Source organism: Leucoraja erinacea, chromosome 30, assembly GCF_028641065.1.
Source record: "Leucoraja erinacea ecotype New England chromosome 30, Leri_hhj_1, whole genome shotgun sequence".
NCBI lineage: Eukaryota > Metazoa > Chordata > Chondrichthyes > Rajiformes > Rajidae > Leucoraja > Leucoraja erinaceus.
Window position 1 is genome coordinate 17291178 of NC_073406.1, and position 27693 is coordinate 17318870.

The 27693-nt window shown below is 45.4% G+C and overlaps 1 protein-coding gene across 1 annotated transcript in view; it reads right to left on the reverse strand.

The window, feature by feature from the left end:
* vwa5b1 (von Willebrand factor A domain containing 5B1) overlaps positions 1-27693 on the reverse strand; it is a 106492-nt gene that overhangs the window by 43325 nt on the left and 35474 nt on the right. Inside the window, 7 exon segments of the mRNA XM_055659018.1 lie at positions 1847-2078; positions 5503-5750; positions 7884-8034; positions 10282-10467; positions 11654-11768; positions 17993-18195; positions 26301-26411. Of these exon segments, the coding sequence (XP_055514993.1) occupies positions 1847-2078; positions 5503-5750; positions 7884-8034; positions 10282-10467; positions 11654-11768; positions 17993-18195; positions 26301-26411 (1246 nt within the window).

Sequence of the window (27693 nt, forward strand, 5' to 3'; positions counted from 1 at the left end):
GAGCAAAAAAATATATACTGCTGGAGGAACTCAGCAGGTCAGTCAGCATCTATGAGGGGAAAGGAATGGCTGACGTTTTGGGTGGAGACCCTGCCTCAGAACAGGATCAGCCAGGGTCAGTACATTCCGATTGGCCATGATTGAATGGTAGAGTAGACTTGATGGGCCGAATGGCCTATTTCTGCTCCTACTACATATGAACTATGAATTAATGAACAGAGAGGGGAGATCGCCAGAAGAAAGAGGAGAGTTAATGTTCACAAGTTATAGGAGCAGAATGAGGCCATTCGGCACATCAAGTCTACTCCGCCATTCAACCATGGCTGATCTATCTATCTTTCCCTCAGAACCCCAATTTCCTGCCTTCACCCTATAATAACAGGAACCCATATTAATCAGAGCAGTGAGACAGGGGCCAGCAGGTGATAGAAGTAGTAGAAGCAAGGAACTCCGGATGTTGGTTTGCCAAGGAAAGATACAAAATGCTGGAGTAACTCAGCGGGTCAGGCAACATTTCTGGAGAACATGAACAATTGACGTTTCGGGTCAGGACCCGCCTTCAGTGAAGAGTCCTGGCCCGAAATGTCACCTATCCATGTTCTCCAGAGATGCTGCCTGACCTGCTGAAGTTATTTCAGCATGTTGTATCTTCACTGTAGGAGATAGGTGGACCAGGGAGGGGTGAAGGTTGACAGGCAAATGGAGCCGGGGGGAGGGGTGGAATTGGGAGGCAGAGGGAGCTGGGTGATAGGTAGAAGCAGGCAAAGAAAGAAAAGGCAGATGGATCCAGATGGGGGGAGATGGAGAAATAGGATTGACGGTGATAAGCAGGAATACAGAGGCTACCATCTGATAAGTAAGGATAGTAGGTCTCCTCTGCTGAAGGTATCCAGTGAACTCTGGGGGTCCCTGACATTAGGGACATGAGTTGGGCGGCACGGTGGTGCAGCGGTAGAGTTGCTGCCTTACAGCCCCAGGGACACGGGTTAGATGCTGACAATAGGTGCTATACTTACAATGTTTGTACATTCTTCCTGTGACTGTGTGGGTTTTCACCGGGTGCTCCAGTTTCCTCCCACATTTGAAAGACGTACAGGTTTGTAGGTTAATTGGCTCGGTAAAAATTGTAAATTGTCCCTGGTTTGTGGTGCATGCTAGTGTAATGGGGATGGATGGTCGGCACCGACTCGGTGGGCTGAAGGGCCTGCTTCTACGCTGTATCACTAAACTAAACTGCATCTCCACAACAATCCATCAGTTTTATGAACATCAAGTTTATTTGGTAACAGGACCCAACAATCACACCCACCTCTCCCAGCATCAGCCACCCTGAACGATGGTTCCTTTCCCACCCCTTCCTCACACAACCATATCCTAAAGCCACAATCCCTACCTCAGGCCTTATACATCCCACCTCATCCCTGCCCACCACACTCTCTTTAACCATCTTTTAGTTTAGTGTAGAGATACAGCACGGAAACAGAGCATTCGGCCACACCGACCAACGATCCCCGTACACTAATGCCCCTGTCTCACTTAGGAAACCTGACCGGAAACCTCTGGAGACTTTGCGCCCCACCCAAGGTTTCCGTGCGGTTCCCGTAGGTTTTTGTCAGTCTCCCTACCTGCTCCCACAACCTGCAACCTCCGGCAACCACCTGCAACCTCCGGGAACCGCACGGAAACCTTGGGTGGGGCGCAAAGTCTCCAGAGGTTTCCGTTCAGGTTTCCTAAATGTGACAGGGGCATTACACTATCCTACACACACTAGGGACAATTTACAATTATACCAAGTCGATTAGCCCACAAACCTGTACGTCTTTTGGAGTGTGGCATCGTGACTCACCAGGTTCTGTGCAGCTGCTGATGGACGTGGTCTCCGTCGATGACCTGGAGGTGAGGCTCTCCCCGCCAGGCGCCCCGCTCTTCGCCACGGGTGACTGGTGCACGCCACGCTGACCCTGCGTCAGCTCCGAGTCCTGGCTAGTGGACATGCAGTTCTGATGCAGCAAGGATGGCCGGCCTTTCCCACCAAGTCCCGACCCAGCGGCGTTCACGCACCAGTTGGCTCCATCTCTCTGCAACGGTTCAACAGTTCAATGGATATTATTGCCACATATGAAATTAAACATTACACAGAAAAATTCATTTTGCATATAATAATGCTGGAGCCGCCATTTTATCAGAGTGCAGGTAAACAGAGTGCGACACCACAGTTTAATTTATTGCCACGTGTACCGAGGTACAGTGAAAAGCTTTGATGTTGCGTGCTATCCAAGTCAACGAAAGGACTATGCATGATTACATTCAAGCCGTGTACAGATGCAGGATAACTGGAATAATGTTTAGTGCAAGATGAAGTCCAGTAAAGATAGTCCAAGGGCCTCTAATGAGGTAGATGGTAGGTTAGGACCGCTCCCTGGTTGGTGATAGAATGGTTCAGTTGCCTGATAACAGCTGGGAAGAAACTGTCCCTGAATCACGAGGTACCTGTATGTGTTTTTACAGTTCTGTACCAGACCATCCCACATGATGCTGTCACATATCGTACAGGTGTAAATAGACACAAAGTGCTGGAGTAACTCAGCAGGTCAGGTAGCATCTCTGGAGAAAAGGAATAGGTAACGTTTTGTGTTAAAACCCTTCTTCAGACCCAGACTAGTTGTAACTTGTGCACCCGCTAGTTCATCCACATAATCACAGCATCAGGGCAGAGTTGTAGCAATCCAATCCTGCAGGATGATTGCAATAGTTTATGCCATCATTATTCTGTTCCTGATAAGTATCACACTAGATGAAACCTTCTTGTTAAATTTCAATTTTTTAGTATTTTCCTTCGCCCTTTGGCCCACCGAGTCTATGCCGACAATCGATCACCTGTTTACACTTACACCTGTTTACTTGTTATCCCACTTTCACATCCATTCCCTACCACACACCTGGGACAATATACAGCAGACACTTAACCTACAATTTGGGATGTGGGAATAAATCATAGCACTCCATGGAAACCCACGCAGACGCATGTGGCAGCCGAGATCTGGATCAAACGCGGGTCTCCAGCATCGTGAGGCAGCAGATCCACCAGCTGGGTGATAGGTAGGATTCTTAAAGCCATACGGCATCGGGCCATTCAGCACGGAAACAGGCCCTTCGGTGCGCCCAGTCAGAGTCAACCATCAAGAACCATTTACATAAAGCCTGCACTGAATCCAAATCGTTTTGCCAACATTCCGATCACCTCCACCAAAGTTCCACCACTCATCTGAGCAAAGAAGGCCAATTAACCTACCAACCCACAAGTCTTTGGGACATGGAAGATTATTGGTTCATTGGCTTTCTTTGCACAGTGCGCTACTTTCCTATACTCTCGCAAGAAAACAACAAAAATACAGACAGTGTTATTTATCCATTATGGGAACCACCAAACACTATGGGACTTTGTTATTGCACTAATGCACTAGTATTAGAGTTATCAATTTACTGATTGTTTTCCTTTTAAATTATTTTGTAGTCTGTGTGTATTGAGTTTGCGTGCTTGCTATGCTGCTGCCTGCTTGATAGACACCCCATCCACAACCATTCACTCGCTCCGTCGCCAGTAGCAGCAGTTTTTACCATCTACAGGATACACTGTAGTGTAAGAATTTTATTGTTCCGTTGACGGTACAGATACCAATTAAACTTTTACAACTTTGACTCTTGGCTCTGCTGTAAGACCCTAACCAACTATGCCCATCTATCTTTTGGATAATCTCAGAGACTTAAGCAAAGGATCACTTTCACAGGCTCTTGGAAAGCAGGAGGGGAAGTTTATATCCCACCAACAATCTGAAACAAACTTAACTAGAGTAACCATTTGCATCTAGAAAGATACGGGCGGCAAAAGTATCGGGAACACCACCACCAGAAACAAACATCTGCAGGTGTTGGTTTCTACCAAAGATAAACACAAAGTGTTGGAATAACTTTTCTGTAAGATGGCTGGAAAGGGAATTGAATGCTCCTTTACACAGAAGATTGGATAGCTTATTTTAGAGGGGAAAACTCAGCAGGACTATGGAGTCACAGACAGAGCCTGGGGTCGACTGAAATGGTCCTGCGTGTTGGAACAAATAACTTATTTCAGTGTCATAAGAATTCCACAGGTCTCTACCCAAGTATGACATTTCATTCAATGCAATTTGAATCTTTTTTTTTTTTTCCCCCCCCACACAGAGAGTGGTGAATCTCTGGAAATCTCCGCCACAGAGGGTAGTTGAGGCCAGTTCACTGGCTATATTTAAGAGGGAGTTAGATGTGGCCCTTGTGGCTAAGGGGATCAGGGGGTATGGAGAGAAGGCAGGTACGGGATACTGAGTTGGATGATCAGCCATGATCATATTGAATGGCGGTGCAGGCTCGAAGGGCCGAATGGCCTCTACTCCTGCACCTAATTTCTATGTTTCTATGTTTCTATAACTGATAGCTTGTGTTGACTCTGGCTGTCCAAGAAAGTCAACTCCCTGGATCAATTGCACTAATAATGTGTTAGACTCTCAGCTCACCCTTAGAATTAATTCCTATTTTAACAGCGAAAGAAAAGCAGTTGTCTCTGGCATTTACCGACTGACTTATTAATCCCGCAGAAACGGTAAATGTCATGCTTTTGACATTTGAATGTGATGGAGACGCATTTAACGAAGGCCGTTTTAATGCGTACTCAAGAAGAAGAAAAAAACAGACTGCACTTTGCAAATGAGGTTCATTGAGTATCATTATTGCAATCTGTGAAGTCTTTGTGTAATTGACAAAAACTCTAATTGCTGTTGGTACACCACACTAATTGCTCCTTGGGGGGATGGGGCACTGTTTTGCAGCAGTCTGCTGTGTTATTATAGTTTCTGGATGGGAAACAGATGAGGCATTTGTTTCGACCAGCTGAGAGATGATGGGCCGTGTGTACCAATCCCTTTAATGAACCGCGTGGGTTTCCTCTGAGAGCTCCGGTTCCAAACAAAGATAGCGAGCAAGATGGTCCACTCGACAAAAAAGACATAGTACGGTCATGGGCAGATTAATGGGTAATTTAAGGCCCCATTTTCGTAACCGGCTTCCGTCTCCGCACCAAAGATCCCATAGGATAATAGTGCGGCGACGGAAGCCGGTTACGGAAACATCCTCGTAAAATAAAAGTTATTTGGTAAAAATCTTCTCCTCATTTTCAGAATTTTAATTTATTAACACAAACTGTTCCCCCGCAACGTTGATTACACTGCGGGTCGGGTCGGGTCGGGTCGGGTCGGGTCGGGTACGGAAATGGATGAAAAAAAGGCCCACGTTCCGTTCCGTTGCGTACTACACGTCAGCCCCATTGCATTTAGCAGCAGTGGTCTATCTTGCTCCGCTATAGGATCTTTGCTTCCAAAGACGTACAGGTTTGTAGGTTGTGCAGGAAGGAACTGCAGATGCTGGTTTAAACCGAAGCTAGGCACAAAATGGTGGAGTAACTCGGTGGGAGAGGCATCTCTGAAGTCTAAAGTAAAGTAAAAGCCTAAGAAGGAAACTTGCCTGGAACTCCCCTGGAGATGGAGAGAGATGTTCTGGGCTGCTCCCGCCCACAAGCTGCTGAGCTCGTGCTCTACGAAGAGGGTTTTTATTGAAGGCAGACCCTGGATCGCTGGGGGTGAACACTCTCTTTGCGACATGCTGTCTACCAATGCAATTGCTGCTGAAAGCTCGTCTTCTGGGAGGAGTCTGTGTATCAACACCTTGAAATATATACACATTGATAAGATTTAGAGCAACATTCCTAACACTTGACAATTCCAGATAGTTAGACTTCTTCTGCACTTTTATTCACAATCGCCATTTTTGGTTCAAAGTACGTATAGTTACCAACTCTGGGGTTTTGACAGTTGCCAGGGAAAATGAAAGGGTTGGCAAAGATGTTTGATGGTGTAATTTCAGTTACACTTTTTTTTACACTTGACGGGTAACTGATTACCACCAGCTTAATGACAATTATGTGATGGAAATATTAAATTAATTTGGGTGAATTGGTTGAAAGATACAGCATGGAAACAGGCCCTTCGGCCCACCGAGTCCACGCCATCTACTAGTGTCAACCATTCACGCTAGTTCTAACTTATCCCACTTTCACTTGCTTACACGCTAGGGGCAATTTACAGAGGCCAATTGACATACAAATACACACATCTTCAGGATACACCCACAACCCTTGAACTGTGAAGTCAATTGTTAGTGGTAGAGACCTGTGCCATAACTCCTCACTTGGAGATCCACAGTTGCGTGGGTCTGGTGTTCCAGGGATTCCCAACAGACTGATGCTATTGTACACCTGGAGATCCACAGTTCCAGGGATATTCACCCTCACTCATACACTTATGTTTCAGATTAGTCAATGGTGTTGCCATGTTATCTCCCACGGAATGCTTGCCTGAGCCTTATCCGACACTTACATATGCTATCTTCAGCAGCAATGAAGAAGAGGAATCTGGCTATCACAGAGGCATGGTCATCTGCCAACTCCTTCTCAACCAGATCCGATGGATGGACCGTAGAGTCCCATCACCAGACTCTTAAAACAAGCACCTCATTCCAAGACAAGACAGGGGGCAAATGCTTCAAGGGTTCCCTCAAGAGCTCCTTGAAGAAGTGTAACATTCCCAGTGACGTGTGCCACCCTCTGGACCTTGATTGCTCAAAGTGGAGATGGAACATCCAGGGACACCGATCCAGTCTCTGTGACAGAAGCTGAGCACAAATAAGAAGCAGCGTGCAATATTACAATGAGGCCCCTTGCCCGGCCTACACAGGTGAGCTGTGTAAATTAGTTTGATGGTGGATAGATCTGTTAGAACCCGAACCATTATCCAATTTGGAACCAATTTGAAGGACAGGACTGGAGGTTTAACTGGAGCAGAGTGGTGCGGCTCTATAAGGCGCTGGTCAGGCCGTATTTGGAACACTGTGAGCAAATTTGGGCACCATATCTGAGGAAGGAAGTGCTGGCTCTGGCGAGGGTCCAGAGGAGGTTTACAAGAATTATTCCAGAAATGAGTGGGTTAGCACAAGATGACCACTTGATATCACTGGGCCTCTACTCGCTGGAGTTTAGAAGGTTGAAGGGGGACCTCATTGACACTTACAGAATAATGAAAGGCATAGACAGGGTGGATGTGGAAAGGATGTTTCCACTGGTGGGAGAGTTTAGGACCAGAGGTCATAGCCTCAGAATTAAAGGGCACTCTTTTAGAAAGGAGGTGAAGAGAAACTTCTTTATTCAGAGGGTAGTTAATCTGTGGAACTCATTGCCACAGAGGGCTGTGGATGCCAAGTCAGTGGATATGTTTAAAGCAGAGATAGATAAATTCATGAGTAGAACGAGTGTCTAAGGTTACGGGGAGAAGGCAGGAAAATGGGATTAGGAGGCAGAGATCAGCCATGGTTGAATGGCAGAGTGGACCTGATGGGCCGAATGGCCTAATTCTACACCTATAACTTGTGAACATGGTTTCAGCAACATACTGAGCGTGTGTCAGAATACAAGTTGTGCTTTTCAAGCAATTGTAGATTATATATTGTAAAAGTTCTTCATATTTCATCAGAATTACACTTTCGTGGATAGGATAGGTTTAGAGCGATATGGACGAAGTGCAGGCAGGTGGGACAAATGTAGATGGGGGGGGATGTTGGTCAATGTGGGCAAGGTGGGCACGTTGGGCCGAAGGGCCTGTTTCCACGCTGTATGACTATGACTTTCCAAATATCAAGAGAGCATCACTGGGGCAGATGCAGTTTAGTATTCCAGTAAGGGCTGGTTCTGTTGGCCCATCTAAAATTAAACTCCGCTCAAAGTTTCCCAACCCCAACCGGCTTACCTTCCGTCTCAGGGTCTTCGTTCACGGAGGCAGGTTCCATGGCAGGATCTCGGCACCCTCTCCAGTTCTCCGGATCCTCCTCTTGTGAGTGGTAAAAAACTGAGCTGCTGGACTGCTGAGACCAGGTCAGGCTGCACCTCCACTCTTTATTCTCAAACAAGTCAAGAGAAGATCAGAATATGGGAAATGGAAGCAGAAGGAGGCCACTCAGCCCATCAATCCTGCTCTACCATTCAAATTTCGAAAAAAAAATGTAATCAATATAAACTTTGTTCAATGTAAAAAATTATAAACAAATCAGGAATTGTGTAAAAAATCCATCCGACATTCTCACAGGCAATACATACATTAAATGTATGTGTGTGTCTGTATATAGTGTGACTGTATATATGGATGTCGCTCTGTATATGTGTGTGTCCGTATATATGTGTGTGTGTGTATCTCTGTATATATGTATGTGAGTCTGTATATGTGTGTGTCTGTATATGTCAGGACTGTCTTATGAAGAAAGACTGGATAGACTTGGTTTATACTCTCTAGAATTTAGGAGATTGAGAGGGGGTCTTATAGAAACTTACAAAATTCTTAAGGGGTTGGACAGGCTAGATGCAGGAAGATTGCTCCCGATGTTGGGGAAGTCCAGGACAAGGGGTCACAGCTTAAGGATAAGGGGGAAATCCTTTAAAACCGAGATGAGAAGAACTTTTTTTCACACAGAGAGTGGTGAGCCCCTGGAACTCTGCCGCAGAGGGTAGTCGAGGCCAGTTCATTGGCTATATTTAAGAGGGAGTTAGATGTGGCCCTTGTGGCTAAGGGGATCAGAGGGTATGGAGAGAAGGCAGGTACGGGATACTGAGTTGGATGATCAGCCATGATCATATTGAATGGCGGTGCAGGATCGAAGGGCCGAATGGCCTACTCCTGCACCTAATTTCTATGTTTCTATATATATGTGTATGTGTGTGTGGCTGTTTCACTCCCTGTCTCATACCAATACTGGGAACTGCCAAGATCAGATCTCACCAGAGCCCCATCCAAAGGTAATGATGCAGTGGAAAATACAAACCTCCTCATGTACATCCTATCTCAGGAATGAAACAGGCTGCAGGAAGTGGTGAACTACCTGGTCCATCACAGGTACTGGCCTCCTCAAAGGGATCCACAGGAGGCACTGCCTCACAAATCTGCTAATATCATCAAAGAACCACACCACCCTGGCCATCCTCAGGCCTTTGTCACTTATTCATCCCATCGGCACTCTTCGATCCTGACCTTGGGTACTGTCTGTGTGGAATTTGTACATTCTCCCTGGAACCGCTTGGGTTTCCTCCGGGTGCTCTGGTTTCCACCCACATCACAAAGACGTGCAAGTTTGTAGTTTAAATGGCCTCTGTATATTGTCCCCAGTGTGTAGGGAGTGGATGCAAATGAGAGATAACTTAGAACTAACTTTTTACTGTACCTCGATACATGTGACAATAAACTCAACTCAACTCAACAACTAGTATAAACGGGTGATGGATGAACAGCATGGACATGGAGGGCCAAAGGGCCTGCATCTATGCTGTACCTCTAAACTAAACTCAACAAAATTAATAATGACCAACTTGACCAAACAACAATAACTCTCTAAGTTGGACCAAAGATAAAAATTGGAAACTCTCGATGTAATATTTGCCACAGTTGTTTAGGACAGCAATGATATGCAATGGATGCAAAGATTGTACTGTTCATTAGATCCTTCTAACTTCTCACCTATACATACATTTCTTCCAGAGGCTCATAGGAGCTCCAGCCTCACCACACTCCCACACAACTGTGAAGGCAACTTATTGTCACCCAGCCTTTAACATCAACCCTTTAGCTCAACCCTGCAACAGTGAGGAGATTCGGGATAGATTTGCATGTTTGTTGTGGTGAAAACAAGGACCATTAGGCCCATCGAATGAATGCTAGCTCCTTGCACAGTCTCAGAATAAAAGCATGTACCTTAAGAAAGATGAGAAAAAAAAATAATTAATCAGATGGTGGTGAATCTGAGGAATTCGTTGTCACAGAATGCTGTGGAGGTTAAGGCAATGGATATTTCTAAAGTGGAGATTGATACATTCTTGATTAGTACGGGCTTCAAGGGTTATGGGGAGGTGTCGGGAGAATGGAGTTGAGAGGGAAAGACAGATCAGCCATGATTGAATGGCGGAGTAGACTTGATGGGCCGAATGGCCTAATTCTGCTCCTACAACTTGTGAACTTATGAACGTGAAGCTCCGTGATTTCTTTCTTCCGTCTGTGCCTGATGCATGCAGCATGGTTTGTGTAAATTTAATCTCAGCCATGCAGGGTAGGCACTTCAAATAATTCAGTAACAAAAGCACAGGATGCAGGATTTCATACTTACTGACTTGAGGCTTGAGTGATACCTTGAAGTGTCATATACAATGCAATATTCCACTAATCTATCTCCAGGGAACAGGTAGGTCGTTCCGATTGGAGAAGGAAGCACCTCGGTCGTGACAGGGAAGAACCAATCAACTGTAACGTCACTGAGGAAAGGTGCCATTGCCTTCTTCAGAGAGTTCACCATCTGCAGAAAAGCAATCAGAGTAAATTTATTCTTCTCCTCAATTGTGTTTCTGCTGCAACCAAAATGATTGATCAGTTGATTCCTATTAAGAAACTCTTAAAAAAACATGGGTTAGCATTCAGATGTTTCTGTGGTGTTCAGTTATATTAAAACGTGGGATTTCACATTTACGCACTGCACAGAAAGCCCGTGTGTCTGCAAGGGATAATCCTCAGTTAAGTCCAGTTTAGTTTTAGAGACACAGCATGGAAACAGGCCCCTTTGGCCCACCGATTCCACGGTGACCATCGATTACCTGTCCAGTGTTCAAGAAGGAACTGCAGATGCTGGAAAATCGAAGGTACACAAAAATGCTGGAGAAACTCAGCGGGTGCAGCAGCATCTATGGAGCAAAGGAAATAGGCAACGTTTCGGGCCGAAACTCTTCTATCTAGTTCTGTATTGTCCCATTTTCGCATCCACTTCCTACACACTAGGTGCAATTTACAGAGGCTAATTAATCTACAAACCCGCAAATCTTAGGTGGGAGGAAATCCACGTTGTCACAGGGAGAACATTCAACATGGACTACATCCTGGCTCAGGAATTAATCCGGGTGTCCAGAGCTGTGAGGTAGCTGCTCTACCAGCTACCTCTACCCCACTGTGTCACCCATGAATAACTGGACTTCAGGACTGTCTTAATACAAATCTAAGTTGCTGCCTTACAGCGACGGAGAACCAGGTTCGATCCTGACCTCGGGTGCTGGCTGTGTGGAGTATGTACGTTCACCCTGTGGGCCCCTCCTTGGGTTTCCCCTAGGTGCTCTGGTTTCCTCCCACATACCAAAGACACATGGATTTGTAGGTTAATTGGCCTCTGTAAATTGCCCCTTGTGTGTAGGGAGTGGATGTAAAAATAGGATAACATACAGTAGAACTAGTGTGAACAGGTGATCGATGACCAGACTACTCGATGGGCTGTAGGTCCTGTTTCCATGCTGTATCTCTCAATCAATCTTCATTTGAGTTATTTGATCAAACACTTTGTTCGCTGGTCTTGAAATTTCAAATTATTCTTACTGAAATTGCAATTTTCAGTTTAAGTCCCATTCATCTCCAGGATATTATTACATGGTTACATTTCGTGCCTTCAATCAAAGTGAGCTTATTCTCAGTAAATCTCTTTAAAGTGCCTGCTGCAGTACCTTAGGTTGCAATCTTTCTCCTTCGTCGAGAAACTCAGCTGCTCCTTTGGAAGCAGAGGCTAGTCCGAGGACCAGTCTTCTGGAGGCGTTCTGTCCGAGGCCAAAACTGTAGCACCTGGGAAGGAAGTGAGAGGGAGATCCAGGATGAGGATTGCTGCAAAGTCTTTCCCAGCCCTGATTACAAACACCTGTGCTGCTGAGTTACTCTAGCGTTTTGTGTCGATCTTCGGTATAAACCAGCATCTGCAGTTCCTTCCTACACAATAGTGAACCCTTTTCACTTCTCTCCTTCCCATCTCCTTACACAAATCAAAATGGACACTGATCACTGATGAGGCCTGGATATTGAATGCTGCTATAAAACAGTTATACAGTTATACATCACGGAAACAGCCCTTTGGCTCAACACCTCCGTACCGACCAAGATGCCCCATCTAATCTAGTCCCATTTGAAACAGAGGTTCATGTGCCCCTCCTCTAATCACAGCTACTGCATCCAGTGTTCCTGAGGTAGTCTAAGGTACATCGGCGAGACCAAGCGTGGACTCGGAGACCATTTCTCCAAACACTTGCGCTCGGTCCTCCAGGTCCTACTAGATCTCCCAGTTACTGACCATTTTAACTCCTCTTCCCATTCCCGCACTGACCTTGATGTCCTGGGCCTCCTCCATTGCCAGAGTGAGGTCACAAGCACCTCATATACCACATTGGTAGCTTGCAACCCAAAGGTGTGAACATTGAATTCTCCAATTTCAGCGAATTACAAACCCCCTCCTCTTCCTTCTTCCCCCTTCTTTTCCCTCTCCGCCCTGTACCCCACCTGGACTCGCACCTATTTCTCCCATCCCCCTCCCCTTCCACCTACATTGCTTCCTTCGCTTCACAATTCCCAACTTTTCAACCACTTTTTCTCACATCTGCGGTTCTTTTCATCTCTGACCTTCGTACAACTGACTATCATAACCCCGTCTCATCTGTACCAATCCTTTGCTCTCCACTGTTCCAGCACCTACCCCTCCCCCCATTTCAATTAGTCAGAAGGGTCTTAACCTGAAACTTCACCTGTCCATGTTCTCCAGGTATGCTGCCTAACCTGCTGAGTTACTCCAGCACTTTGTCCCTTTTTTTTTGTAAACCAAGATCTGCAGTTCCTTATTTCTACAATATTCTAGACTAATTTTCCTGTGTTTGGCCCATAACCTTTTTTAATCCACTTTCCTGTCCAAATGCCTTTTAAATGTCTGAAGAAGGGTCCTAACCCAAAATGTCCAGTCATTTGTCTCTACAGACACAGCCTAGGACCTCATTCCAGGGAGTGCAGGAGGCTGAAGGGTGATATTTTAGAGGTGTATAAAATTGTGAGGGAACGCACAGTCTTTTTCCCAGGGTCAAGAAGGTGTTGATTTAAGGTGAGAGGAGAAATAGTCAATAGGAACCCGAGGAGCAACTTTTCACACAGGGGGTTGTGGGTGTATGAAAAGAGCTGGCTGAGAAAGTGATTGATGCAGGTACAATAACATTAAAAAAAGACATTTGAACAGGCACATGGATAGGAAAGGCACATAGATAGATAGGCCGGGAGCGGACAAATTGGACTCGTTGCACAAAAGGGACTGTTCCTGTGCTATATGACTTGATGACATATGATGAAAGAACGGATCGACGGGGCTTATATTCACTGGAATTCACAAGGATGAGAGGGGATCTTATAGAAACATATAATATTATTTTGGGATTGGACAGGTTAGATGCAAGAAAAATGTTCCCGTTGTTGGGGGAATCCAGCACCAGGGGTCACAGTTCAAGAATAAGGGGTAGGCCATTGAAGACTGAGATGAGGAAAAACCTTTTCATCCAGAGAGTTGTAAATCTGTGGAATTCTCAGCCACAGAAGGCAGTGGATGCCAATTCACTGGATGTATTCAAGAGAGAGTTGGATGTGGCTCGTAGGGCTAAGGGAATTGGGATATGGGGAGAAAGCAGGAACGGGGTACTGATTCTGGATGATCAGCCACGATCATATTGAATAGCCGTGCTGGTTCTAAGGGCCGAATGGCCTACTCCTGCACCTATTTTCTATGTTTGTATGACTCTATAGTGACCATTGTACCTATCTAGACCCACAGATAAATAAAAATGGCAGCCAGGACGTAATGGGCTAAAAGGCTCTTTTTGTGCTGTATAACTTGAGAAATGGTCAAAAATTAAAAAATTTATAGAGTTATTTTAATTTTAATGGCTTTTATGGGTGTCAGGGACATTTGAAAACTGTTAGATTCCTTGACAGTTTTGACAGGAAAGAACATTCCGGCCCCATCAATGTCAGCTGCCTTTTCTCAGTCTGGAAAAGGCCACTAAATGGTGCTAATTCAGGCATTATTGCCAGTTAGATCCACAACCAGTGTTGGTCAGTCCAAGTGAGAGAGGACCACGTGCGGTGATTCTGGGCTTTAGACCTGATCCAGCAAGACACCTTCAAAACTTTGCAGAAACATGTACAGTTCAGTTTGCCCAATTACAGGCAGTAGTTTAACTTTCCCTCTCTCCAGAGATGCTGCCTGTTCCGTTGAGTTACTCCAGCATTTTGTGTGTCTATCTTCGGTGTAAACCTGCATCTGCAGTCCCTTCCTACACAGGCAGTGGTTTAGTTTAGTTTACAGATACGGCACAGAAACAGGCCCTTCGGCCCACCGAGTCCGTGCCGCCCAGCGATCCCAGCGCACACTGGGGAAAATTTACAATGATACCAAGCCAATTAACCAACATACCAACATAGGTCTGAAGAAGGGTTTCGGCCCGAAACGTTGCCTATTTCCTTCGCTCCATAGATGCTGCTGCACCCGCTGAGTTTCTCCAGCTTTTTTGTGTAACCAACATACCCGTATGTCCTAGGAGTGCAGGGGGAAACCGGAGCACCTGGAGAAAACTCACGCAGGTCACGTGGAGAACGTACAAACTCCGTACAGACAGCACCCGTTATCAGGTTCGAACCTGGGTCTGTGGCACTGGATGGCAGCAACTCTACCGCTGCACCATGGTGCCGCCCAGTATGTGGAGGCTGAATACATTTACCAAATTCGGGAGAGATCAGATAATAGCTATAAAGAAGAGATTTGACAAACTTAGTGTGTCGGTAGGAACTGCAGATGCTGTTTTAAACCGAGGACAGACACAAGAAGCTGGAGTAACTCAGCGGGGCAGGCAGCTTCTCTGGTGAGAAGGAATGGATGATATTTTGGGTCGAGACCCTTCTTCAAACCTAGATTGTTTTCCCGGAGTTGGGTTGAGGGGATATCTGATGGAAATTTATAAAATAAGAGAGATGTAACTAGAGCAGACAGTCAGAATCTTTCTTCGGAGGATGGAAATGTCAAAGATAAGAAGGCACATCTTTAAGGCACATCAGAGAGCTGATGCTTAAAGGTGATATGTGGGACATTTGTTTTACGCAGAGATTAGTGTGTGCCTGTGAAATCTGCCAGGGATGGTGGTGGAAGCAGATACAACAGTGGCATTTAAGGGACTTTTAGATAGGCACATGGATACGCAGGGACTGGAGGGATGAGGTCATGTGATGGGAGATGACATTAGTTTAACTTGGCATCAAGTTAAGCACCAACGTTATGCTGTGCTGTATTGTTCGATGTTAGACCCTTATCCTATCACATTGTTACTGGGCTTCTCAATATTTGTGAGCTGATGGACAATTACCTCATCATTTAGATGGATGAGGGGGACCTCATTGAAATTTACCAAATAGCGAATGCCTGGATGGAGTAGATGTGGAGAGAATGTTTTCACTAGTGGGAGAGTCTAAGACCAGAGGCCATAGCCTCAGAATAAAAGGACGTACCTTCAGAAAGGAGATGAGGATGAATATCTTTCATCAGAGGACAGTGAATCTGTGGAATTCATTGCCACAGATGGCTGTTAAGGCCAAGTCATTGGGTAGATTCTTGATTATTGTCAGGGGTTATGGGGAGAAGGCAGGGGAATGGGGTTGAGAGGGAAAGATAGATCAGCCATGATTGAATGGTGGAGCAAACTTGATGGGCCGAATGGCCTAATTCTGCTCATATAACTTATGAACAACGCAAGAAAAGGGTGGGTTAATTGTCCACTGTAGATGGTGAGTAGATGGCAACCTTTCTTACAATCCACAAAACCACCAACTTTCATGTCACCTGCAAACTTACTAATCATACGTTCACATCCAAGCCAGTAATATGTATCTCAAACGAATGGTGAGTGGTAGAATTTGAGGGTGGACGCGATGGTAATGTGGGGAGAATTAAATTGGATTTGTGTGCAGGATCGGTGCAAACAGATGCTTGACGGTTGCCGTGGAATCTCGGGTCTGCTGTATGACTCAACTCCACCACTGGGGCTAATTCTGCAGATGCATGTGCTGCGGTCCAATCTGTAATGCACACAATTGTGCCACTTTGGTTCCGGAGATGCACCTTTGCCTGTGGAGGGTTTTACAATGTCATGAGGTTGTGACAGATGCTATAGAAATGCAGGTGCTTTCGTCAGATCAGCCATGGAGTCAAACAGCACTAAAACAGGCCTCCTGTTTCAGTTTTGGCCAGGGCTGACGCTGAGAGCTGTTCTCTGTGAGATGCTGACTGTACTGTTCTGTACATTACATAGCCACTGAAAAAAATATGAGGCAGCAGTTTTATGGGCTGCGTTATCGCTGACTATTACAGAACATGTTCTAAAACACCTGACGTCGTTCTGTCATTGAAACTGGCTAAATAGAATAAAATTAAAGCTCAGTCCAATGAGGGAAAATAATCTTGATGAGCGCTAAGACTAGGTTGTATGTACATTCTTGTACATTCGAAAAAATGATCTGTACAAAGGGATGGGGAGATCAGGTAGAGAAAAATTAAAAATGCGCTTTTGATAGAATTACTCAAGCCACAATGATACTGCAATTAAATTGTGTTCTTATATTGACATATTAGAACATATCGGTAGATTAAATTTATATAAGGTAGACACAAAATGCTGGAGTAACTCAGCGGGACAGGCAGCATCTCTGGAGAGAAGGAATGTGGTGACATTTCGGGTCGAGACCCTTCTTCAGATTGATGTCGGGGGTGGGGGGGGGGGGGGGGACACAAAGATAGAATGTAGTCGGAGACAGTCTGACTAGTGGGAGAACTGGGAAGGGGAAGGGGATAGAGAGAGAAAGCAAGGGCTATCTGAGGTTAAAGCAAGGGCTATATGGTATATATGTGTGTGTGCGTGTGTGCGTGTATGTGGGTGCGTGGGTGTAGGTTGATTACCTATTCCTTTTCACCAGAGATGCTGCCTGACCCACTGAGTTACTCCAGCATCTGTGTCTGTCTTTGGTGTAAACCAGCATCTGCAGTTCCTCCCTACACTTTTTGTTTGCTCCACTGCAAAATCTCCTCAAGGTATGCCTACTTTGAAGAAGTTCTCCTCTCTCTGACACCCTCTCTCACTGCTTCTCCTCTGTGGAGTCTGAAGAAGGGTCTCGGCCTAAAACATCAGCAGGCTGGAACTATCCCATCGTTTAAGAAACAGTTAGACAGGTACATGGATTGGACAGGTTTGGAGGGATATCCAGGCAGCATTCTGATAAAACTCTTCTGTACCATCTCCAAAGCCTTCACATCCTTCCTGTAACAGGGTAACCATCTCCACCTTAAATGAGTAACCCATTATCCCCTTAACCCCTTATCCTGAAAATGCCCCTAATGCGTAGGGAATGCTTGCACGAGTGGGATAACTTAGAACTTGTGTGAACAGGTGATGGATGGTTGGCGTGGACTGACCCGGTGTGCTGACAGTGCAGGAAGGAGCTGCAGGTGCTGGTTTAAACCGAAGATAGACACAAAAAGCTGAAGACATTCCGTTTCGGGTCGAGACCCTTCTGAAGGACGGAGTCTGAGGAAGGGTCTCGACCCGAAACGTCAGCCATTCTTTCTCTTCAGAGATGGTGCTTGTCCCGCTAAGTTACTCCAGCGTTTGTGTCTATCTTCGGTGTTGAAGGGCCGGTTTTTCCATGCTATATCTTTCAATGGAATTTCATGCATGTTGAAGCAACACTCGAAGCAATACTCCCCCCCCGCAATGAAGGCAATAGTTTAACATGTCCGGGATGCTGCTGCAAGAAGATTCCCCATTGTACCTCTACCTCGTGCATTTGACAATGAACTTGAACTTGAACTTTTACGCTGATTTTGCTAGATGAATGGTATGAAAAACATCACCCGCCAGCGGTCTCAAAGGATTAAAGATCGAGATACATTATCACAGCGAGGGATATTTTTAACTCAAGGCCAACAGGACTTCCCGAGGTACCTGCTGGTTTGCGCATGGCAGCGCACGAGGTCGATCACTTTCCCCGCGTTGCTGACGGTTCCGTCGGTCAGGAGGAAGAGCAGGCGGGGGTGGCCGCGGTGAACTGGCTGTTGGAAGATCCATCCCAGCGGTGACAGCATGTTTGTTGATCCCATGTCAGCCCTGAGTCGCCTTATGTAGTCGCAGGCCGCTGTCAGTGTCTCCTGCAGGGATTCACAGAGTCAGAGGAATGCCGTATACCTTCTTCACCATCCTATCTAGCCATGTTGCCACAGCAAGGTACAGGAGCCTGAAACCCCAACCACCAGGTTCAAGAGTAGCTACTTCCCAACAGCCATCAGGCTCCTGAATACTACATAACACTAACCTCAACTGGGATCTACTATGGACTGACAGTTGCATTAAGGACTAGTATTATGTTATTGACTTTTGATTATTATAGTTATCTGTGTGTATTGTGTTACTGGGCCTGTTAAACTGCTGCAAGTAAATATTGCATTGATCCATTGTGGGCACATATGACAATTAAACACTCTTGACTCTCTTGAACTATGGACTTGAACACCAAAGTTCATCAACATTCCTAAAGGGCCTGTCGCACTGCGGCGACCTAATTGGCGAGTTTAGAAGAGTTTAGGAGAGTTTGAATAAGTGTCATGTTGAAGACCTCCTTCGACCAAGACTAGCTTCGACTATCTTCGGGAAAATTGGACACCGAATAGTGGAGAGTGAAGACGACCTCCTTTGATCTCCTTCGACTTCCCTTCGACTAAATTGAAGACTATCTACGACTACCTTTGATTACCTTCGACTACCCTCGACTACTTACGAATAACACGACCTACTTCGACTAAACCGACGAGTAAAAAATAATATCGTTTTTTTCCATGGCGACCTTTTTTTTATTCGCGGGCATTTTTCAGCATGTTGAAAAATACTCCGCCACCTAGCTGAGGCCTCGAGTACGCGGGGACTACTCTCGAGCATGAAGGAGAGTTCCAAAGACCTCCTAGGACGCCGTATCGACCATGCTGCGAGTATGAGTCGAGGGTAAAGTGGGACAGCCCCTTTATTAGCATCCTGCCATTCACTGCATGTGTCCTCCTGCTCCTTGACATCAAAATGCTCCACCTCGCACTTGTCAGGATTAAATTCCATCTGCCAACGCTCTGCCCAGTTTTTCCTCTGATCTATATTCTTCTGTAGCCTTGGGCAATCTGTCTCACAATCCACAAAACCACCAACTTTGATGTCTCCTGCAAATTTACTAATCCTACATTCGTACCCAAGCCAGTAATATGTATCTCAAACAAAAAAAAAAGTGTCTCAGCACAGATTGCTCCGGCACACCCCTGGTCACAGATGTCCAATCTGATTCACCTCCTTCCACCACTACCATTAAACCACAAGACATGGGAGCAGCAGTAGACCATTCGGCCTATTGAGTCTATTCTGCCATTCGTTCTCTCAACTCCATTCTCCTGCCTTCTCCCCATAACTTTTGATGCCCTTACTAATCAAGAACCGACCAATCTCCGCTTTAAAGAGACTCTCTTCTTCCTATCACCAACGAGGGAAAGATAATTTTCAAATAAGAATTTTGGAATGTGTAACTTTAGTTTACATCTTCTCAGCCAACTGGGTCAATCACATTTGTATCAAACATTTCCATAGCTACAAAATAAAAGCAACATCAAGGCAAATCAATGCATCTACTGTTGGACGGTAGCTGGTAGCTACTATGCAACAGTAATGCTGCTTAATTGGACTCTGCGTTGAAGATGGACTTTGATCTGGAGATGTGTGGGTGGATGGTTAGCATAAGCAGTATTCTGCTTGCTTCCTGTGGTCACGGCTTTAATCCTGTCAGAATGTGGGAACAAATATCATTAGCTTTCAGCCAGGCAGCTGTGAGAGAGAGTAAAAATAAATGATGAGGCTCATTCAGATGACAAGTCACGAAAGAACGCAGAGTGCCGGAGGAACTCAGCAGATCAGGCAGCATCTCTGCAGAACATGGACAGGTGACATTTCAGGTCGAAACCCCTCTTCCGCAGGAGACCCGCAATGTCACCTATCCATGTTCTCCCCCTCCCATTCCAACACTGACCTTTCTGTCCTGGGCCTCCTCCACTGTCAGACTGAGTCCCAGTGCAAATTGGAGGAACAGCATCTCATATTTTGCTTGGGCAGCTTACAACCCAGCGGTATGAATATTGATTTCTCTAACTTCAATTAACCCCTGCTTTCCCTCTCTCTCCATCCCTCCCCCATCCTAGTTCTCCGACTAGTTCTACAGCCAGGGTCTTGACCTGAAACATCACCTATTCCTTTTCTCCAGAGATGCTGTCTGACCCGCTAAGTTACTCCAGCTTTTTGTGTCTTTCTTCGATTAAATATTATTGATTGTATGCCGCGTTGTCACCTTCCCCTCAGCTAACAATGAACCATTCTACATTTCCGTAACAGCATCTGCTTTGATATGTCATTTTCACACCTTACCCTTCCATATCTGTAGACTCCCTCTCCACTGACTCTCAGTCTGAAGAAGGGTCTCAGCCCGAAAGGTCACCCACTCCTTCTCTCCTGAGATGCTGCCTGTCCCGCTGAGTTACTCCAGCATTTTGTGTAATTCTCCCGTGAAGCTGCCTGTCCTGCTGAGTTACTCCAGCACTTTCTGTCCTTTAGCGTATTAACTAGCACCTGCAGTTCTTTGCTTCTCCATACCCTGTCAGTTGGATAAGGGAGGAAGGCTGCCACAACTGCATTGGTACAAAGTGGGGAAATCTTAAGTAGAAACAAAATTCTGTAAAATATACACAGAAAATGGTGGATGCCTGCAACGCGCGTTGCCAGAGGTGGCGGTAGAAGCAGATGCGACAGTGTTGTTTAACAGGCCTTTAGACAGGTACATGGATATGCAGGGAATGGAGGGCTGTGGATCACGTGCAGTTAAAGGAGATTAGTTAAATTTAGCATTGTGTTCGACACTATAATTGTGGGCCACAGGGCCTGTTCCTGTGCTGCACTGCTCTATGTTCTATGAAATGAAACACAGATCCTTCAGTCTGAAAATAACCACTGTGCACTCCAGCCATTTTCTTTTCATTGTTCATGCATTTTCCACTTCATAGCAATAGGATTACAACATAAATTGGCCACAGGGCCCTAGTGCCCTTATATGGCACACGTATATGCTACAGATGTAGTGCACACAGAGATAGATTGCTTTAAAAAAAAGAGATTGATTCATTTTTTGTTCTTTTAAAATCACATTATTTTTCAAGGAGCCAAGAACTAACTGCTGAACCTTTGCGAGGTGTTGTGGGCCTAACGCAAGGAAACACCAGTGCAGGGAGATGCCCACTTGATAATCCCAATGATATAATTGCATCTACATGATCGGTTTGTCTGTGCTTGTTAACATGTAGATAGCTTATTGTTGCATATGGAGTTAGTTGTTGGCCTTAGCATAAACATGTATAAGTAGTTTAGATACTACTTTGGCTTTGGGCTCGGTTTTCTTGGTTGAGTGCTTATCATGGTGTTATAGCACAAATACTTTGGGTTTCAATAGTAATGAGATGAGGGTTGTGGTAGTTTGGGCACAACCTTGTCCAAGATTGCGTATTTGGGCTTATTGTAACTCAGCGTAGAGTGAAAGGGTTGCCTACTTCCACATAGTCTGTGCCAACTCCCGACCCTGTCCATCATCTCCATGGAGACAGCCCTCTGAACCCCGTGTGTCACCGGTCACAGCACCCTGGACATCTCCCTGGCAACTCATAAGTTAATAAGTTCTAGGAGCAGAATTAGGCCATTCGGCCCATCAAGTCTACTCTGCCATTCAATCATGGCTGATCTATCTTTCCCCTTCAACCCCATTCTCCTGCCTTCGCCCCATAACCCCTGACACCCCTGCTAATCAAAAACATCTAGTTGGGCAACGCATCCATGTGTTGCTTCCTCAGTCTTCACTGTGAAATGAAAGTATTCCCAGGATTATTTTCAAATTGTGTTTCAGACGGATGTGTTGTTTTTTTGCACAGTCATGTGCTGTTCACTGTCTTGTAGAAGCTATATGTAAATTATATTTTAGCATGTTGTCTGTGTCTATGTGTTTGTGATGCTGCTTTAAGATTTCCATTGTACCTGTGCCTCACTGCACGTGCATATATCAATACATTTGACTTGACTTGATCAGTTTTGGGAAGCACAGTGACACAGCTGGTAGAGCTGCTGCCTCACAGAGCCAGAGACACAGGTTCGATCCTGACCACGGGTGCTGTGTGTGTGGATTTTGCACGTTCTCCCTGTGATGCTGTGGGTTTCCTCCGGTTTCCTCCATTTCCCAAAGATGTTCGGGTTTGAGGGTTAATCGGTCTCTGTAAATTGCCCCTAGATGCAAGGGTTGGATGCGAAAGTGGGAACACAAAGAACTTGTGTGAACGGGTGATCAATGCTCAGTGTACTTGGTGGGCCAGAGAGGCTGATTTCATGCTGTTACTCTAAAATTAAAGGTTTTACATTGCAAAACAAGCTATATCATTGCTGCAAAGAAAGTACTCAAGAAAGTTTAGGTGGCACAGTGGCGCAACAATAGGGTTGCTGCCCCACAACACTAGAGACCAGGGTTCGATTCTGACTATGGGTGCTGTCTGTATGGAGTTGTACGTTGTCCCTATGACCATGTGGGTTTTCTCTGGGTGCTCCGGTTTCCTCCACATTCCAAAAGTGTTCAGGTTTGTAGCTTAAATAGCGTCTGTAAAATTGTAAAATTGTCCCTAATGTGTGGATAGGATTACTGTTTGGATGATTGTTGGTCAGCATGGACTCAGTGGGCCGAAGGGCCTGTTTCCATGCTGTATCTCTAAACTAAACAAGTATTTGTGCTATCACAACTGAAATGAACCATTAAAATACCACAATATATATTAATGATCTGGATGAGGGAATTGAAGGCAATATCTCCAAGTTTGCGGATGACACTAAGCTGGGGGGCAGTGTTAGGTGTGAGGAGGATGCTAGGAGACTGCAAGGTGACTTGGATAGGCTGGGTGAGTGGGCAAATGTTTGGCAGATGCAGTTTAATGTGGATAAATGTGAGGTTATCCATTTTGGTGGCAAAAACGGGAAAGCAGATTATTATCTAAACGGTGGCCGATTGGGAAACGGGGAGATGCAGCGAGACCTGGGTGTCATGGTACACCAGTCATTGAAGGTAGGCATGCAGGTGCAGCAGGCAGTAAAGAAAGCGAATGGCATGTTGGCTTTCATAGCAAGAGGATTTGAAAGTTGTATTCTTGGTCCCACCTAATGCGTGTGAGGAAGGACATATTGCCATAGAGGGAGTGCAGAGAAGGTTCACCAGACTGATTCGTGGGATGTCAGGACTGTCTTATGAAGAAAGACTGGATAGACTTGGTTCATACTCTCTAGAGTTTAGGAGATTGAGAGGGGATCTTATAGAAACTTACAAAATTCTTAAGGGGTTGGACAGGCTAGATGCAGGAAGATTGTTTCCGATGTTGGGGAAGTCCAGGACAAGGGGTCACAGCTTAAGGATAAGGGGGAAATCCTTTAAAAACGAGATGAGGAGAACTTTTTTCACACAGAGAGTGGTGAATCTCTGGAACTCTCTGCCACAGAGGGTAGTTGAGGCCAGTTCATTGGCTATATTTAAGAGGGAGTTAGATGTGGCCCTTGTGGCCAAGGGGATCAGAGGGTATGGAGAAAAGGCAGGTACGGGATACTGAGTTGGATGATCAGCCATGATCATATTAAATGGCGGTGCAGGCTCGAAGGGCCGAATGGCCTACTCCTGCACCTAATTTCTATGTTTCTATGTTTCTATGTAAAATGTTGTAATTAAAAATAACAAATACATTCCTCTATTAATCATTGCTTTTGCTTGTGGATGCAGCTCCGTCCATCACACAAGACACTTCGCTCCCCCATGGACTCCATCCATACTTCACGCTCCCTTGGGAAGGTAGCAACATAATCAAGAACCATTTATATCCCAGTCATTTCCTCTTCTCCCTTCTCCTAGCTAGCAGGAGACACAAAAGCTCAAAAGCACAAACCACTAGACTCAGGAACAGCTTCTTCCCCTCTATTTACAGATCACTGAATGATTCACCCATAAGTTGGGGTGTAGTCCTGATCCTCCAAGTTATTTCATTGCAGACCTTGCACTTTCTCTCTGTAAAAGTCATGCTATAAACCTGTAATACGATTTCCTTTACTCTGGAATTTTTCTCTTTCCAAGTTCTGTTATATTTGTGTATGACTTGATTGTACTCATGCATGGCATGGTTTGATCGGATTGCACGCAAACAATATTTTTCACTGTATCTTGGTACACAGGACAATAACAAAACAAGTATTGCAGCTATTTATCTTTTTTGCAGAATTACCTTTGAGCTGGTTAACGCTCTGCTTATTTCTTAGTCTCTACCACAACCACACAGCAGGGGCATCCAGAAACATTCCACATCGTTGACCGCTTTGGCAGCATTAGTTGCTTTGCCAGTGGTGACAGCTTTGTGAGTGAGGCTATGTCCTGACCTGCCAACGTGATGGCCTTGGATCACACAAGACCCTCATTTAGGATCTGGACCTTGCTCAGTAGTAAGCCAATGGAAAATGTAAGTACAAAGTTTTCATGTACATCAACCACTTGGGAATTGTTTAATTATTCATTGAGAGGATGTGGACAACATTGACAAAGCCAACTGTTATTAACCAGTCCCGACTGAACAGAGTGCCCTTGGATCATTCTGAGTCAACCACATGAGTGTTTCTGGAACATTCGATGGGCCAGACAGGGTAAGCATGACAAATCTCCTTTCCAAACAGACAATACGGAACCAGGTTGAGTTTAATTCAAAGATAGACACAAATTACTGGAGTGACCCAGTGGGACAGGCGGCAAGCATCTCTGGAGGGAAGGAATGGGTGACGTTTCTGGTCGAGACCCTTCTTCAGACTGAGGGTCAGGGGAGAGGGAGACATAATGATATGGGTCAGGTGTGAAAATGAGAGATCAAAGGGGCACTGAGGGGGAGCAGCGAGAGAGGGTGTTGCAGAATTCTCGGCGGAGAGAGGAGGAGAACTTCTTCAAAGTAGATGTTTCTGGTCAGAGGAAGGCCATTTTTATTCCTGAATTACAGGGAGAATGTGGAGGCTTTGGAGAGGATGTAAATGAGGTTTACCGGAATGCTGCCAGGATTAGAGGGTATGGAGAGGTTGGGCAAACCTGGATTGTTTTCACCGGAGCATCGGAGATTGAAGAGAGACGTGATAGTAGTATATAAAATTATGAGAGGCATAGATAGGGTAGACAGTCAGAACCTTTTTTCTAAGGGTGAAAATGTCAAAGCCTACTGGGTACAGCTTTAAGATGAGAGGGACAAAGTTTAAAAGAGACTAGACCAAGTGCAGACCCATTGGGTCCTATCCTATCTTCTTCCAAAAGCTAGGCCACAGACCCGTTGGGTCTGCTCCCCCAATGGCGTGGTCCCCCAACGCAATATTCCACCACTCGCCCTTTCCCCAAACGTAATTGAAGCCGTTGCTGAACGTAAGATTCCAGCACTCCCTTGCGTCCCTCAGCAGTGGACTTTAAAAAAAAATCCAATTGCACCTCCCCTGCCTGCTGCATCAGTTCCAATTGCAATACCAATTGGCCCTCACCCTCCTGTTGAAATATTCCATTGAGGTGAAATTCAGAGTGTTCCAGTCTTGCAACTTTGTATCGATGTGTGTTGGAAGCTGGGAGGAAGGATTTTAACAGTAAAAACCTGCCCCACACATCTACTTTAAACTTTGTCCCTCTCACCTTAAAGGTGTGCTCTCTAGCATTTGACGTTTCCACCCTGGGAAAATGCCTCTGATGTCTACCCTATCCATGCCTCTCATTATTTTATACAATTCTATCAGGTCTCCTCTCAACCTCCGACTCTCCAGGGAAGACAATCCAATTCATTAAGACGTTCAGGTATTTTGAGTTGCAAAAGTCTCAGAAGGATATTTGTATCTTGATGAAATAGCAAAAAAAATTGCATATGATGTGGAGAATAAAGAGTCAGGAAATGGATATGAGAAACATCAGATAAAATGACCTGGTTCACCTCGGTCCTATTAATTCTAATTACTTTTCAAGTTGCTATTATAGTTGATATTCAATTAGATTTTTTTAATGAATGTTGAAGGATAAGTCGGCTCTAAACAACAAGCAGCTGCTCGCTGCATGATTTTTGATGTGGAATTAATGTGGAATTAGCTGAAGAAGGTAATGACTTACCTCATTGTAAGACCTGCTGGCCGGGAACAAGGTCCGAAACGTGGAGCCAAATCCAATTATATTAAATAGACACGAGGGCACCAGACTCTTCAGGATAACCAGCATGGCTTCCTATACGGCAGCAGAGAAAGGCAAAGGTCATAAGGAATAGGAGTAGAATTAGGCCATTCGGCCCATCAAATCTACTCTGCCATTTAATCATGGCTGATCTATTTCTCCCTCCTAACCCTATTCTCCTTCCATCTCCCCATAACCTCTGACACCTGTACTAATCAAGAATCTATCTATCTCTGCCTTAAAAATATACACTGACAGCCTCCACAGCCTTCGGTGGCAAAGAATTCTACAGATTTACCACTCTCTGACTAAAGAAGTTCATCCTCACCTCCTTCCTAAAAGAACGTCCTTTAATTCTGTGGCTATGAGCTCTAGACCTAGACTCTCTCATTAGTGGAAACATCCTCTCCACATCCACTCTATCCAAGCCTTTCACTATTCTGTATGTTTCAATGAGGTCCCCCCATTCTTCTAAACTCCAGCGAGTACAGGCCCAGTGCCGACAAATGCTCATCATAGGTTAATCTATTCATTCTTTGGATCATTCTTGTAAACCTTCCCTGGACCCTCTGGAGAGCCAGCACATCCTTCCTCAGATATGGTGTCCAAAATAGCTCACAATATTCCAAATGCAGCCTTGCCAGCAAAGAGTTAGGGCCCTCATGTATAATGCACAGTGTACAGAAACTGTGCCAAATAATGGTGTGAGATGGGGGTGGATAATGGAGTCATTATCTTAGAACCCGTGGCCTGAAGATGTCACAGCTAGTGAAGCCACCACCTACAGCGCTAGAGACCTGGGTTCAATCCTGATCTCAGCTGCTGTCTGTGTGGAGCTTGCCTGTTCTCCTTGGAACCAAGTGGGTTTCCTCCGGCTGTTCCGGTTTCCTCCCAATCCGAAAGACGTGCGGGTTTGTAGGTCAATTGGCTACTGTAAAGTGTCCCTTGAGTGTAGAGAAGGGCAGAATCTGGAGGGAGTTGATAGGAACATGGGGAGAAAAGAAAATGGAATGAATGTGACCGAGGAGTTGATGCTGAGGGGCTTGTCTCTGCCATATCTCTCTGGTGGTGCTAGCTCGAAGGGCCGAATGGCTTACTCCTGCACCTATTGTCTATTGAATGGTGCCAGGGGTGAAAGTATTCAGCTGCGGGATTAGTCTGGAGAAGCTGGGATTGTTCTCGTTGGAGCTGAGATGGTTGAGAGGAGATTCGATGGAGATGGACAAGAGCACTTTTAAGATTGGGTAGAGGTAGACTATCTCCAATAATGGTTTAAGGGGTCGGGGGAAAATTTACCAGGGAAGAATTAGAACCACTTCTACTCACAGAAGATAGT